This window comes from Coregonus clupeaformis, unplaced genomic scaffold (assembly GCF_020615455.1).
Source record: "Coregonus clupeaformis isolate EN_2021a unplaced genomic scaffold, ASM2061545v1 scaf0073, whole genome shotgun sequence".
In the NCBI taxonomy this organism is placed as follows: domain Eukaryota; kingdom Metazoa; phylum Chordata; class Actinopteri; order Salmoniformes; family Salmonidae; genus Coregonus; species Coregonus clupeaformis.
Window position 1 is genome coordinate 176,468 of NW_025533528.1, and position 15,750 is coordinate 192,217.

At 42.5% G+C, this 15,750-nt stretch overlaps 1 protein-coding gene across 1 annotated transcript; it reads right to left on the minus strand.

Annotated features, from left to right (window-relative positions):
• Positions 1–3,264: 3,264 nt before the first annotated feature.
• On the minus strand, positions 3,265–14,939 carry LOC121531195 (hyaluronidase-4-like; the record flags this gene model as incomplete). Its single annotated transcript, XM_041836458.2, has 4 exons — positions 14,859–14,939; positions 6,309–7,305; positions 4,259–4,348; positions 3,265–3,600 (listed from the first exon to the last, which is right to left on the minus strand). Coding segments are annotated over exons 2-4 (1,416 nt in total), but the record flags the coding sequence as incomplete, so codon positions are not given.
• Between the last annotated feature and the right edge of the window lie 811 nt (positions 14,940–15,750).

Genomic DNA, 15,750 nt, shown 5'->3' on the forward strand with positions numbered 1-15,750 from the left:
TTCCTCCATGCAGATCTCCTCTAGAGCAGTGATGTTTTGGGGCTGTCGCTGGGCAACACGGATTTCAACTCCCTCCAAAGATTTTCTATGGGGTTGAGATCTGGAGACTGGCTAGGCCACTCCAGGACCTTGAAATGCTTCTTACGAAGCCACTCCTTCGTTGCCCGGGAGGTGTGTTTGGGATCATTGTCATGCTAAAAGACCCAGCCACGTTTCATCTTCAATGCCCTTGCTGATGGAAGGAGGTTTTCACTCAAAATCTCACAATACATGGCCCCATTCATTCTTTCCTTTACACGGATCAGTCGTCCTGGTCCCTTTGCAGAAAAACAGCCCCAAAGCATGAAGTTTCCACCCCCATGCTTCACATTAGGTATGGTGTTCTTTGGATGCAACTCAGCATTCTTTGTCCTCCAAACACGATGAGTTGAGTTTTTGCCAAAAAGTTCTATTTTGGTTTCATCTGACCATATGACATTCTCCCAAACTTCAGACGGGCCTGGACATGTACTGGCTTAAGCAGGGGGACACGTCTGGCAATGCAGGATTTGAGTCCCTGGCGGAGTAGTGTGTTACTGATGGTAGGCTTTGTTACTTTGGTCCCAGCTCTCTGCAGGTCTTTCACTAGGTCCCCCTGTGTGGTTCTGGGATTTTTGCTCACCGTTCTTGTGATCATTTTGACCCCACGGGGTGAGATCTTACGTGGAGCCCCAGATCGAGGGAGATTATCAGTGGTCTTGTATGTCTTCCATTTCCTAATAATTGCTCCCACAGTTGATTTCTTCAAACCAAGCTGCTTACCTATTGCAGATTCAGTCTTCCCAGCCTGGTGCAGGTCTACAATTTTGTTTCTGGTGTCCTTTGACAGCTCTTTGGTCTTGACCATAGTGGAGTTTGGAGTGTGACTGTTTGAGGTTGTGGACAGGTGTCTTTTATACTGATAACAAGTTCAAACAGGTGCCATTAATACAGGTAACGAGTGGAGGACAGAGGAGCCTCTTAAAGAAGAAGTTACAGGTCTGTGAGAGCCAGAAATCTTGCTTGTTTGTAGGTGACCAAATACTTATTTTCCACCATAATTTGCAAATAAATTCATTAAAAATCCTACAATGTGATTTTCTGGATTTTTTTTCCTCAATTTGTCTGTCATAGTTGACGTGTACCTATGATGAAAATGACATGCCTCTCTCATCTTTTTAAGTGGGAGAACTTGCACAGTTGGTGGCTGACTAAATACTTTTTTCCCCCACTGTATATATATATATATATATATATATATATATTTTTTTTTTATATTTTTTTTTTACACATATTGTGGGGGTCGTGGAGCAAAAAGGAGGCCACCTTTGTGTTCGTGAGAGTCTCATCTTTCCATAGAGAGATTTTTGGGATGACAAACATCGCTGTATCTTTGCCACCTTCCACCGCAGTTGCGGAAGGCCGCCATAAGCGGATGTGGTGGATTGAGAAACAGCCCATGCAACAGATATTTCTGTAGCTTAAACTAACAGATTTTTATGGGGATTTTTTTATTATGGTACTTAGATTGACGCATCGGTTCGTCAATAGACTCTAGGGGTAAGGATTGGCCAGTTACACATGACTTATAATGTTCGTATAAAGAAAACACTTAATAAAGGCCTAATATATGACTAATAAGATGTAATAAAGACCTTATTAGCTACTTATATACACACTTACAAACTACAAATTAGTGTCTAATATGTGTCCCTTAAAATAAAGTGTACCATTTTTATTTTATTTTTTGCAGTGCATTTACATTCAAGCAACACTTTTCACATGTTGCATAGTCCTTGTATATTTGTTTTACTATCTTGGAATCTTTGAACAAAAAAAGGTACGTGCGGTTTACACAAAAGCACAACATGGCTACTATGGCTGAGATGAGTAAATTACTGTGAGCCATCATCACTTCACTTGATACACTTAATATACTGTATGTGCCAACTCCTTTGCCTGTCAATCAACACTGATGTGATTCTGAGATTAAATCATCCACTTTGAGTCAATGCTCAATGCTCAAAAGTAGACATAATGATACATATATGAAATGTTAATGAAGTATGAACTACTTATATGAACCACTTATTCATACACATTACGCATCAACAAAAAGTTAGCAAAGCATCCAAAATAAATCTGCCTTACATTGCTGATAGATCAGTTATCAGACTAGCCTTTAGACAGAACATTTGTAGTACATTGTACAGTGCCATCATGCATTGGTAAACAACAACATGAACAAAGCTGGCAAGATTTGAAACATTTCTGCTCTTTCCATTCAAATAACATATAGTCCATATGTAACCAGTGACATATAATGGTTTTATATTCCAGTATAGTATGAAAATTGTACATAAATAATTTTACACAGTTTCACACATTTCAAGAGTAACCTGGGTAGAAGACAGTCACTTTGGTGTTGCAAAAAGATTTGCTTCTAAGTGTCCTGATTAGTATTGACAAAGTACTAAGGAGGAAAGGCAAAGGGTGTTGAGATTACATACCTTGTCTTTTCAATTGCTGGTTAGTGTTACCCACTGCCTATCTGAGCTTCAAGCTTCAATGTCAGAGTAATAAGTAAGGTTTTGGGTTCTTTTTGAACTGTGAATCAATGAGATGTTCAGTCTAAATATAACTTTGCTTGAACACCAATGTTTGCAAAAAGGTGTGGGAAAGACACAACTGGCAACCTGTTTGCAAAAAGGTATGGGAAAGAAACAACTGGCAACCTCCATAGCACCTATGTTGCACAACATACTTATATGTTGCCTATTACACAGTGTTCCATGTTGAAGGCCATGTGGCCCATACTACATTTTCGATAAAGATACACCAATTTGATAAAGGCTTTTTCAAATTGCGCAGTGTCTTAGAATTGTTCTACTTTATTGTTCCTTTATTAGTCAAATTAGATAATCTATTCAAATTAATTCTCATTCAATGATAGGCTTACCATAAAAAAATGAACACATTTGAGTTGTGTAAATACCACGCTTATTGCTATATGAAACTGCACAGTATTAGGGGAGATTGGAGCAAGACTCCCAGATACCTTTTCATTGTCAGTGCTTACAATGATACCAATAGTGATAGCGGTGAGGTGACAATTAATAGCTAGGAGAAGTTCAATAGGAGGAGCAACACCATCAAGCCAAGTGTGTTCCCAGTTTGTGGAGCGGCACTTTCCCTCTGCTCCTCCTCCCTGTCCTCCGCCTCTCCCCCCTCCTCCACCTCTCCCCCCTCCTCTTCCTCCTCTTCTTCCACCACCTTGTTCAGGCTATCACACTTGTCCCCGGCGTGTCCCTCATAGCAGTGACAGTGGAACCTCTTGGCCAGTAGTTGGAGCTCATGCTGCGAGTGCCAGCCTGTGACCACAAAGTCCCCGTCCCCCGAGGGCTGAATGTGGTAGCTGTCTCTGCTCAGGTGGAGGTAGTACGGGGAGTGGAGGTCCTTACGGACACAGCGGCCGTTGCTCTGGCACAGGAAGTCACTGCAGACCTCTGCGGCCCGCGTCACATTGGTGATGTACTGACCCAGGCGGAGGTTTAGGAAGGACTTCACCTTTGTGCAGTTGTGCTGGAGATGGGTGGGGGGGGGTGGGGGGTTAGCAAGAAAGAAAGAATAACTAAGAGAAAGTCAAACGACTGATGGCATTGTGCAATTCACAATAATCTGTTGAAATATTTACTTTAGCGAATGCTACCCTACTGTTAGAACTATTCTCTGTGGGTTGTCAGCTATTGTCAACCAACTATTGTCTCCCTCTTTATCTTTATAGCAGTATGCCTTTTTTCCTGATTTTTGAAATACTTTCTACAGCAACTCAAGCTCCAAGAGAAGAATGTTTGGAATACATTTAGGAATGCATGACATTTCTTCTCAAAGCCTCATTTTGAATGGCAGATGTACACAGGCCTTGGAGGTGTTGACAGCTAAAATAAGTCAAAACAAAATGAAATAGATGTACAGCAGATGTTCAACTATGCTGCCCCTAGGGAGCACTTTATTTTCATAGCTTTAATTAAGGATTTTCCTTTGTAAGAACTGTTAATTGCCTTATCGCCAGTCTCTTTAGCTCTACTCTATTCTAGCTTGTGTAACACTTGGATAGTCAAACTGTAACAGTAATTATATATTATTCAACGGGTGGGCCTAATCCTGGAAACTGATTGGTTAAAATCGCATTCCAGCTGGTGATAGATCATATACAGTAAAGTTATATAATGAGACTCACTTTGGATGAAGTGAGGTTGAGGTCTCCCCAGATCACAAAACCAGCCGCACCCAAAGCAGCACTCTCGCCAATGGTGTGGATCAAGTCTGTCTGCAATACACACACAGACACGCAACCAGGATAATTACACCACATTCTGAACTTCTTTATGGAGCCACAAGATGGTGCTAATGGCTCCTCAAGAGAGGCAGGATTGCCTGCACACAACTGATTAGACATTACACTAAATAGTGTTGACTGCTGAGAGGAACAGAGAATGGCATGATAATTTAAATAAATAGTTAAGAAATAAATTATGTCTAAACTGATCCTGTATATAAAACACGGGTTTGTAGTATGGAGTAATTACAGCCCCATTTGGATCATCAGACCAGTATCCTTTCTTTCTTTTCTTTCCAAAACTATTGTGCGTGCCGTCTTTAGCCAACTCTCTTGCTATCTCTCTCAGAATGACCTTCTTGATCCAAACCAGTCAGGTTTCAGGACTGGTCATTCAACTGAGACTGCTCTTCTCTGTGTCACGGAGGCTCTCCGCACTGCTAAAGCTAACTCTCTCTCCTCTGCTCTTGTCCTTCTAGACCTGTCTGCTGCCTTTGATACTGTGAACCATCAGATCCTCCTCTCCACCCTCTCCGAGCTGGGCATCTCCGGCGCGGCTCACTCCTGGATCGCGTCCTACCTGACCGGTCGCTCCTACCAAGTGGCGTGGCGAGAAGCTGTCTCCGCACCACGTGCTCTCACCACTGGTGTCCCCCAGGGCTCAGTTCTAGGCCCTCTCCTATTCTCCCTATACACCAAGTCACTTGGCTCTGTCATATCCTCACATGGCCTCTCCTATCATTGCTACGCTGACGATACACAACTAATCTTCTCCTTTCCCCCTTCTGATAACCAGGTGGCGAATCGCATCTCTGCATGTCTGGCAGACATATCAGTATGGATGACGGATCACCACCTCAAGCTGAACCTTGGCAAGACGGAGCTGCTCTTCCTCCCGGGGAAGGACTGCCCGTTCCATGATCTCGCCATCACGGTTGACAACTCCGTTGTGTCCTCCTCCCAGAGTGCGAAGAGCCTTGGCGTGACCCTGGACAACACCCTGTCGTTCTCCGCTAACATCAAGGCGGTGACCCGATCCTGCAGGTTCATGCTCTACAACATTCGGAGAGTACGACCCTGCCTTACACAGGAAGCGGCACAGGTCCTAATCCAGGCACTTGTCATCTCCCGTCTGGATTACTGCAACTCGCTGTTGGCTGGGCTCCCTGCCTGTGCCATTAAACCCCTACAACTCATCCAGAATGCCGCAGCCTGTCTGGTGTTCAACCTTCCCAAGTTCTCTCACGTCACCCCGCTCCTCCGCACACTCCACTGGCTTCCAGTTGAAGCTCGCATCTGTTACAAGAACATGGTGCTTGCCTATAGAGTTGTGAGGGGATCGGCACCTCTGTACCTTCAGGCTCTGATCAGTCCCTACATCCAAACGAGGGCATTGCGTTCATCCACCTCTGGCCTGCTGGCTCCCCTTCCTCTGCGGAAGCCTAGTTCGCGCTCAGCCCAGTCAAAACTGTTCGCTGCTCTGGCACCCCAATTTTGGAACAAGCTCCCTCACGACGCCAGGACAGCGGAGTCACTCACCACCTTCCGGAGACATTTGAAACCCCACCTCTTTAAGGAATACCTGGGATAGGATAAAGTAATCCCCCCCCCCCCTAAAAAATAAAATAAAAAAAATATTAAAAAAATTGTAAAGTGGTTATCCCACTGGCTATAGGGTGAATGCACCTATTTGTAAGTCGCTCTGGATAAGAGCGTCTGCTAAATGACGTAAATTTAAATGTAAATGTATGTATCATGAAGTATAATGTTTTGTTTTTGCCCAACAGCAATACGCTTGGTGGCCTTGATGATTAGTTAATTTGTTGAATCAGATATGTTAATGATGGTCTGGATAAAAAAACAGCACATCCTGTAGCTCTCCAGGACCAGATTGATAACCAACTGGTCACCTGATTTTAGACCTTTGGGTTACTAAGTATAGCAGTCTTACCGTGGTGAGGAAGGCCATAGCCTCATCCCTGTACCCTAGGCGTGTGTACACGAATGTGGGCAGCTCAAAGTCGTGCGAGGTAAGCCCAGCTATCCTCAGAGACTCTAGCACCCTGAACTGGGAGAAATGGAGGTTGCTGACACTGTCTGTTTGACTCTTCCTGATAGCCACTGAGGGGAACAGTGCTGTGCTGCTATTCCACAACCAGAGCAGCTCGTCATTACGCAGGCTCTCCAGCAGGGGGCAGGAGCCTGTGTAGTTGTGCTCATGCAGGTTGTAGTTGTGGCAATCTGGGTAGAGGTAGAAGCCCCAGAGTCCGTTGGGGCGAAGGCGCGTCCCTAGCTGGACCGTCCTCTGCATGAATGCCCGGGCGCTCTTCTCAAAGCGTTTTCGCGCCAGCTCCTCGATTTCTGATGGCGTCACGTTGACATAGGCCTGTGCGATCAGCTCCCGGGACTGGCGTCGGTAGATGTCCTTCTTGTGCCAGTTGCGGTTCCACTGGGGCCGCCAATACTCCCAGTCGATGACTGCCAGTCCGGCAAAATCCTCAGAGGGGATAAAATGGTTGATGTCCTTGTACGTCTTGAGGAGGTGGGCCTCCAGGCTGCAGTTCTGGGGGAGGCCTCCGTTGATGGGGATGCCATGGTCCGTGTAAAAAGGGTAGAGGCCCAGCCGATTGGCATAGAAAATGGTGACATTCTGGCCAGTGCGGACGACCCGCGGACTGCCACTGATGTGGAAGAGGTGCTCCAGGTTGGCCTGGACATTGTACTTGACAGTGCACAGGTCCAGCGGTGCGTTCCAGGCAGCAATGAAGGGCTTGCGGCCCAGCAGGGGCAGCTTGGCGGGCTTCTGGCCGAAGGCGGCGTGAAAAAGTAGCAGGAGCCAGGAGCAGGTAAGGGTGCAGGCCACAGGCACGACGTGGTGATGTTGGCCACCGCTGACGGGCAACATGAGCATCCTGGGGCTTGATTCAACTGGAGGAGCCATCAATCATCTTGGAGAGAAAAAGGAAGAAGAGCGAGAGAGAGTAAGAGAGTGAATGATTCAGACAGAAGAAGAAAAGAGAGAGAAAGGGAGGGAGAGAGGGAGTGAATGATATAGAGTGTTGACGAAGAGAGAAAGAGCAGGAGGGTGAGGAAGAGAGAGAGAGAGGGGCAGAGTGAGTGAGAAAGGAAGACAGAGGACATTACAGATCATAGAGGCCATTTTAGGTTAGGAGTTGTTTTATCATATAGTGTTTCACAACAATGTTAATCGGCTTAAAGAATATAAAATACTTTACAGCAATGTTAATCAGATTACAATATAGCCTTTACGACAGTGCAGGATGTTTCCACAGAGGTGAAGAGTTTGCACCTGTGCTTGAAGTTTGCTGCTGTTAAGTTTGCGACGAGTCAGTAAGCAAGATGAGTGATTAAGTGAGTGAGTGAGTTTCTGTTTCTATTTCATTTATTAGCAATAGACATGTTTCATACACAAACTGGAAATACAGAATTCCTAGTGTAGTCACCATAAATAAATCAGAATGTTGGCCTGCATGTTGCCAAGACGCTTACAGATCCGAGGTCATAGGCAGGATGTCAGTTGACACCCAGGGATCTGACTAAACCATGGGTTGGGCAGATTGCTCATGTCCTCACCACATCTAGCTGTACCCTGGCCAGAGGGAAGCCCACATAGCCATAATCATGCCTGCCCAGCCGCCAAATGCCTTTTCCTAAAGCTTCATCGCTTTAGGAAGAGGCATTTAACAGTGTTTAACGACAACTGCTCCCAGCATTGTACCTGCTGATTTACCTGTTTGAGTCAGTCTCAAGCCCAGAATAAAGTACCAGTAATGTCACGCCCTGACTCAGAGGACGCTTGTATGTTGAGTCAGGGTGTGTATTTTCCTTGCTGTGTTTTGTTCTATGTTTTGAATCTAGTATTTCTAGATCTATGTTGGCCGGTGTGGTTCCCAATCAGAGGCAGCTGTCGCTCGTTGTCTCTGATTGGGGACCATACTTAGGCAGCCTATTGGCACTAGTGGGTTGTGGGATCTTGTTCCGTGTAGGTATGTTTTGTGTTCTACCGTGGACTTCACGTTTCGTTTGTTTATTTTTTTTTCAGTTGTTTATTCATTATAATAAACATGTACGCATATCACGCTGCGCCTTGGTCCGTCCCGTCTGTAAACGAACGTGACATGTAACACATACAGTATCTTAAAAAGGCAAAATAGAGAGTTAATGGAATTAATTGTAACATTACATGATAACTTCATATCATGCTTCATAAGTCATATAAAACAATGTGTTACGGTGTACAGTTTCTTACCTCCCGCTTATAGATGGATAAGTCAACACCCAAGCCACAAGCAGTACTAATGTCACCTGCTGAACACCCCAGCCCCCCCCACTAGGTCAACCCTCTTACCTTGGTCTTGGGTTGAAAACATTGTTTCATCCAAATATCCAATGAACAAACTAAAGTCCCCTTCTTTTTTGTATTATTCTTTTTTTTGTCTTTTGTTTTTATTATAAAAAATATCACATTCATTATATATAAATAAAACACAATCCAATACCAAATAGCAGCAGGTACAATTATTAGCAGAAAATGCAGTTAATGTACAGTTAGCATTATAACTTGGAGACAAATAGCAGCAGAAACAATTTCATAATACAGTTATATTTTCAGAGCTTCGAATCAACTAGTACAATTATTATAATGTATTTTTTGTATTTTTTTGTATATTTGCTGGGTCTCAGGATGCCCGGACATCTTTTAAAAGCTTTTTGCAATTAAGGACTGTAGAGGAGACCAAACTTTCAGGAATGTGGGACTGCGATTCTGTAAGTTCATTATACATTTGTTTAATGCCAAAAAATCTGCAACTTGTTTTACCCACAATTGCAAAGTGTGTGGGTTTTCATTTTTCCAACACATAACAATATATTTCTTTTCAAAGTATGAAATAGTTATCAGCAACCTTGTCTTGTCTGAGTCAAGCTTAATATTTGGCATTTGATTAAGGAGGTAAATGTTTGGAGATTATACCAATTCTATATCTAAAATTATCTCAGCGAATGTATGAATAAAACAGCAGAAATCCATTAGCTTATTTCGTTGCCAAAATACGTGCAGAAAGGTTCCTTTTTTGGTCCTACATTTCGGGCAATTTGGTGAGGTGTCTGGGAACATACTTAAAAAAGTAAAACTTGAAAATGAATTTGTAGTTAGATTCCTTAATATAAAAAGTAATAAGTGGGTATAGTATCTTATTACAGATCTTAAGCCATACCTCATCAAATTTTTCAATTTTTAGTTTAGCAGACACTCTTATCCAGAGCGACTTACAGTTAGTGAGTGCATACATTTTTCATACTGGCCCCCGTGGGAATTGAACCCACAACCCTGGCGTTGCAAGCGCCATGCTCTACCAACTGAGCCACAGGAGGCCTACAGTACATCTTAGTTATTGTTACTGTGATGGATACAGTACCAGTCAAAAGTTTGGACACACCTATTCATTCAAGGGTTTTTCTTTATTTTTACTATTTTTTAGATTGTAGAATAATAGTGAAGACATCAAAACTATGAAATAACACATTTGGAATCATGTAGTAACCAAAAAAGTGTTAAACAAATCAAAATCTATTTTATATTTGAGATTCTTCAAATAGCCACCCTTTGCCTTGATAACAGCTTTGCACACTCTTGGCATTCTCTAAACCAGCTTCACGAGGTAGTCACCTGAAATGCATTTCAATTAACAGGTGTGCCTTCTTAAAAGTTAATTTGTAGAATGTCTTTCCTTCTTAATGCGTTTGAGCCAATCAGTTGTGTTGTGACAAGGTAAGGGGATATACAGAAGATAGCCCTATTTGGTAAAAGACCATGTCCATATTATGGCAAGAACAGCTCAAATAAGCAACGAGTAACGACAGTCCATCATTACTTTAAGACATGAAGGTCAGTCAATCCTGAAAATTTCTAGAACTTTGAAAGTTTTTTCTTCAAGTGCAGTCGCAAAAACCATCAAGCGCTATGCTCCTGTCAATCGCTCTGAATAAGAGCGTCTGCTGAATGACTAAACTGTAAATGTATTTTCACGCATAATAGAGAGACACGTGATCATATACAAATGTAAGCAAGGTTTTAAGTTATTATGTTTTAGTCAAATATGATATCTGTTTGGGCTTCTTGCGGTCAATTCTCAGTCTACAAATTATTTGTAATTATGTTCCGGCCCCCCGACCATCCGCTCAAGAAGAAATCGGCCCGCGGCTGAATCTAGTTGATGATCCCTGGTCATGGGGTTGATTGGGTGATGGTCAGATCCTTGATGTATGGGTACACCTAATTTACATTGACATTTAAATCCCCCCATCGACATTAATGTATGGTGTCAGGATTTCAGCGAGTGATGCAAACTGCTTTTACACTGTCATTTGTTTATGACCTCACAAGTGTTTTTCTTTGCCATTACTTCCCTGTAGTTTTAATTTTACGGTAAACATTTTGTGAAAAAGAGCTGCTTTCAAATTTTAAAGACAGCCTTTGCTAGAGTTGGAATTCAGCAGTATATAATGACTGGCACTAAAAGGAGCTTTCCATTTCAGCTGATGAGGGAAACCACTTTTTCTGAATGATGTTTGAAATCTTGCAGGGGGATGGGGATCAATGTAGACTACTGATTCAGTCTGCTCGGGGATTGGTGGTGGTGTGTGTGTGGGGTGGGGTGGGGTGGGGGGGTGTACATCACAGGAGGTTGGTGGCACCTTAATTGGGGAGGACGGGCATGTGGTAATGGCTGGAGCGGAATAGGTGGAATGGCATCAAATACATCAAACATATGATTTCCATGCGTTTGATGCCATTCCATTCGCTCCATTCCAGCCATTATTATGAGCCGTCCTCCCCTCAGCAGCCTCCTGTGGACATGCTTCCAGACACACAGACTCCTTTAGACAGACACCACACTTATGGAACTAATCACCAGTAACCATGGTGATAATAACAATGTATCTCAACTTTATTAGTTCCAGAATCAGAAGGTTGAACTGTGTGAGTGAGTGAGTGAGTGAGTGAGTGAGTGAGTGAGTGTGTGTGTGTGTGTGTGTGTGTGTGTGTGTGTACGCATTGCGGGGAATAGGGGGGATGAAGGACAACAGAGGAATCCCTTGGTGTTTATGTTATTGAGTGGAAAATGCCTGGCTGAAAGCTGAAAGACCCTTTTTTCTGAGGCTCTGGCGTCTAGTGTATAACCAAGAGCGGGAGAGATTAACCACATCCTGTGAAATCAGTCTATTCCTTTTCAGTAAGCCCCATGGGTTAACTTTATTGTATATTACATACAGTTGGTACAAACTGTTTTCAGTACAGTTTGTTTTAGACTATAATAGGAATGGGTATAATAAATATGAGTTGTTTAATTGTACATTACCTGTCTTAATGATCATCAATATTGACTAACACTAACATTGACACTAAGTGCAACCAGTTTAGACATTTTGGTGAGAGAATGAATAATATTTGAATAAGTGCAATTCAATGCCTTTTGTAGATGTTCTTGTATGTTATAACATCATAAACATGCCTTTTCCAAGAGGAAGCAACCACAGATTTTGTGTATCGGAAGGAGCATGTAAGTTTGGCGGACTTATCTTCACTGCCCGGAAACCATAGCCCTATCTGGTAGCAATTAAGATAAGAGTTTGTTGATGACTGTGGTTTACATAGAACCCTTCTGACCAACATAAACAACTTTTAAAACTAATACGTCTCTGTTCTAGCCAATACTTTTTTAGATTTTTTTTGACAATTTAAAATACATAAAAATGTTACACCCGGCAAAAGATACATATACCAAATAGTGTCAAGGATATAAACACAGTAAAGTCAAAATGCTTGCTTCCATTGTGGTCCTCTTTGTAGGCAAGGGCAGCAAAAACAAGTGACATGGGCAACAATGTCCAAATATTTACAGATATAGTGGGGTCGAAATTATTGACACCCTTGATAAAGATGAGCAATAACGACTGTATGCAATAAATCATTCAAATACTGAGCTATATTGTATTGTCAAACAAATGGGGGAAATGATATTATTTTATACTTATACTGTTGCTCAGAGAAAGAGATTTTGTTTGACAAGTAATATTTGTTTTTCTCTCAAAAAGGTAGGGGTCTAAATGATTGATTCTTATAAATAAAGTAGTATTTGCTGCCATATTCCTAGCATGTAATGACTACATCAAGCTTGTGACTGTACAAACTTGTTGGATGCATTTGCAGTTAGTTTTGGTTGTGTTTTAGATTATTTTGTGCCCAATAGAAATTCATGGTAAATAATGTATTATGTCATTTTAGAGTCACTTTTATTATAAGAATAGAATATGTTTCTAAACACTTCTACATTAATGTGGATTAATTATGAGTGAGAACGTTACAGAGGGTCAAAGATCATACCCCCAAGACATGCTAACCTCTCACCATTACAATAACAGGGGAGGTTAGCATGTCTTTCGGACCCCACTGTATACACACTTAGCAAGTCACTTAATAGCGCAGGGTGGTTTACATCATTAACCAAGCCCTGCAGGAGTGTTTGAACCTCTGACTGGCAGAAACAGTTTTTATCGCAGTAGGGAGTTTTATATACCACTGCCGTATATAAAAACATGGTCTGCCCAGTGCAACTCTTAGCCTAATGGTGGAATGGCATCAAGTACATCAAACATATGGTTTCCATGGCACATCTACCTAGCCTAATCTTAGAACCAAATAATAATGACTCCATTTTCTCCAAATGAAGAGACAATTTGTTATCGGACAGCCAGTTACTGATACTGTCCAGTTATGCACTAAGATGGTTTTCTACCATACTCTTGTCTTTGTGTGAGACCGAAAGAGCTTCGTTTTCTGCATTCAAAAAAGCTGACACTAACAAGCTGGAACAAGCTCTTTTCATATATTTTATATACCATCTACGATTCACAATCATTGTTTAATCATCCCTGCATACCTTACTCAATGTTTATATATGAAAGCACGAGTGTTGGAACATCTATTGGATCACGAACTCTCACTGTAAACTCAAATGTAAACTTCAAGTGATTTGTAGGAGATATCGTGACTAGAGATGTTTATTCCATTTCAGTTTCGAAATAGGTTGGAGCAGCACCCAGCATAACCAGGGGTACTGAGAGGGGGGGATTGAGAAATGCTGAGCTAATATACTGTATTTTATTGGTTTGAGGTGGATTGTTCCCTGCAGGATGGCTAAAATAGCTGGATGACCTCAGAGAAACCATAAAGACAGTACTTTTGGTGATTAGATCAGCTGACCACAGCAATTTTGTTTTCCCAAGGACAGAGAAAGGAAACATAAAAGGAAATGTAACAGACAGACAAACAGAAATTGAGAGCAAGAACAAAGACATATAGAGAGAGAGATAAAGAGGGTGCGAGAGAGAGAGAGAGAGAGAGAGAGAGAGAGAGAGAGAGAGAGAGAGAGAGAGAGAGAGAGCGAGGGAGGGGAAGAGAGAGGGGGAGAGAGAGAGAGAGAGAGAGAGAGAGAGAGAGAGAGAGAGAGAGAGAGAGAGAGAGGGGGGGGAAGAGAGAGAGAGAGAGAGAGAGAGAGATAGCTAAATGTAATTGTAAGACAGAGCACAGGATGAGAGAGAGAGGTGGCAGACAGACACAGAGATTAACGCAACACCTCAGGTTGTGCCAGTACCTTTACCCCTCGGTGAACTGTTCCCTACAGGAAGCAGCCCAAACATTGTCAACACAATCGGTCAGTCCTGCAGCGTGTCTGGCCCATCTCTCTGCTTGTGTGGGGGCATAACTCATCCCTCGTCACTATTATCCCAGAGAAGCGCTTCATCCACGAGCCAAAATCCCCTCAGGTATTTAGTTAACTATCTCTCCCCTCAGAGGCCGTTGTTAATACTCTTATTTTTGACCCAATAGGAGGCATTCTTACTGTTTGGTTTTAAATGTGTGAAGAGAAGATGAAAAAATATGTAACCCTATCTGCAACCCTAAATAAAATGACAATTTAATTCCACTGTTAAACATGCTTGTCTCACCAACCTCACACTCATCTCTTACCTTCCCGTTTGAACTTTGAAATGTCTCTTTTATGTTCGGCATTAAGTATGAACATGAACAAAGATGCCAGACATTAAAAGATGTTGTAGGGACGAGAGCTGTCTAAAACACAGTGACTGACTTGTAGTGTGTAGTAGTGTCCCCCCAGACACACCCCCTGGACTGGCCCGAAAACAGAACGTTTCCCATGCTACAATGGCATCCTTAAGGCCACCTCTCCCTGCCACTGTAGAGTGTATTCAAAAATACCTGTGTTATCTAGAATGCTGTGATCCAAGTCACGCTGCTGTTGTGCCTCTACAACAACTTTTGACCTAAGTTGGAAAGCTGTTTAGTAAATGCTTAGAGTTTAAAAACACAAGTTATTTGTTGTTCCTTTTATATTACATGGTTTGTTTGGTGTGTTAGGGCCATGTCAGAATATGACAAATCAGAAAGATCTCTCACCTGTAGATTCTGCATGGCGACCATCACTATCAGCCAATCCAGGGGGGGCACAGGGATTGTGCCCTTCTCCATCTGTCCCACACTCTGGCATTCCTTTACTCTGTCTGACACACAATCCACCCACCACACTTATATACAGTGAAGGAAGAGAGCAAGGGAGAGAGAGCAGGAGGGGGAAAGAGAGAGAGTTTCCTGTGACGGAGGAGAAACCACCACCAAGCTTGATCTTACACCACAACACAGCGATTAGAGTTGGGAGGGAGGGAGGGAGGAGTGGAGGAGGAGAGAAGGATGAAGGGAGAGAGAGCATAGCCTTAAATCCCATTGACTGATCTGAATGTGTAAGTCTGATCCTCTCTAGAACTTCTTACAATCATCCACATCAATCAGTATTAGCCGGTCAACGTAGGGATGAGTGTGAGTGTGTGTGTGTGTGTGTCTATGTGCATGTGTGTGTGTGTTTGAGGGTCTCCTGGCACTCGTGTGAGCGAATGTGCTTTCATGTCGCAGAATTAGCCAACCTTTGTTGTGGGACAACCTCTACAGCGAAAGGTACAGTAGAATGAAAATGTAATAGTACGCATTTTAAGCAGGCAATGTGCTTTGCAAGTTATACTTGCTTTATTTAGTGTGTCATTGGGCTAATTAATTGCTATTGCATACACACCCTGTCATTTAACTTGGCTTTACCATAAGATTCCAATGGTTAACCACACTAATTTATCATGAGAAAAAGGAAAACCCAAACAGCGTTTGCTGAACACAGTTTTCAGTAACTTCCGTCAAATTGTAAAATGTGTTCTAAGTCAATGTACACATTTCACCACATATTATATCACAAAAATGAACCATATGTGAAAGCACTTTTACAACTATTACAACCAACATTTTA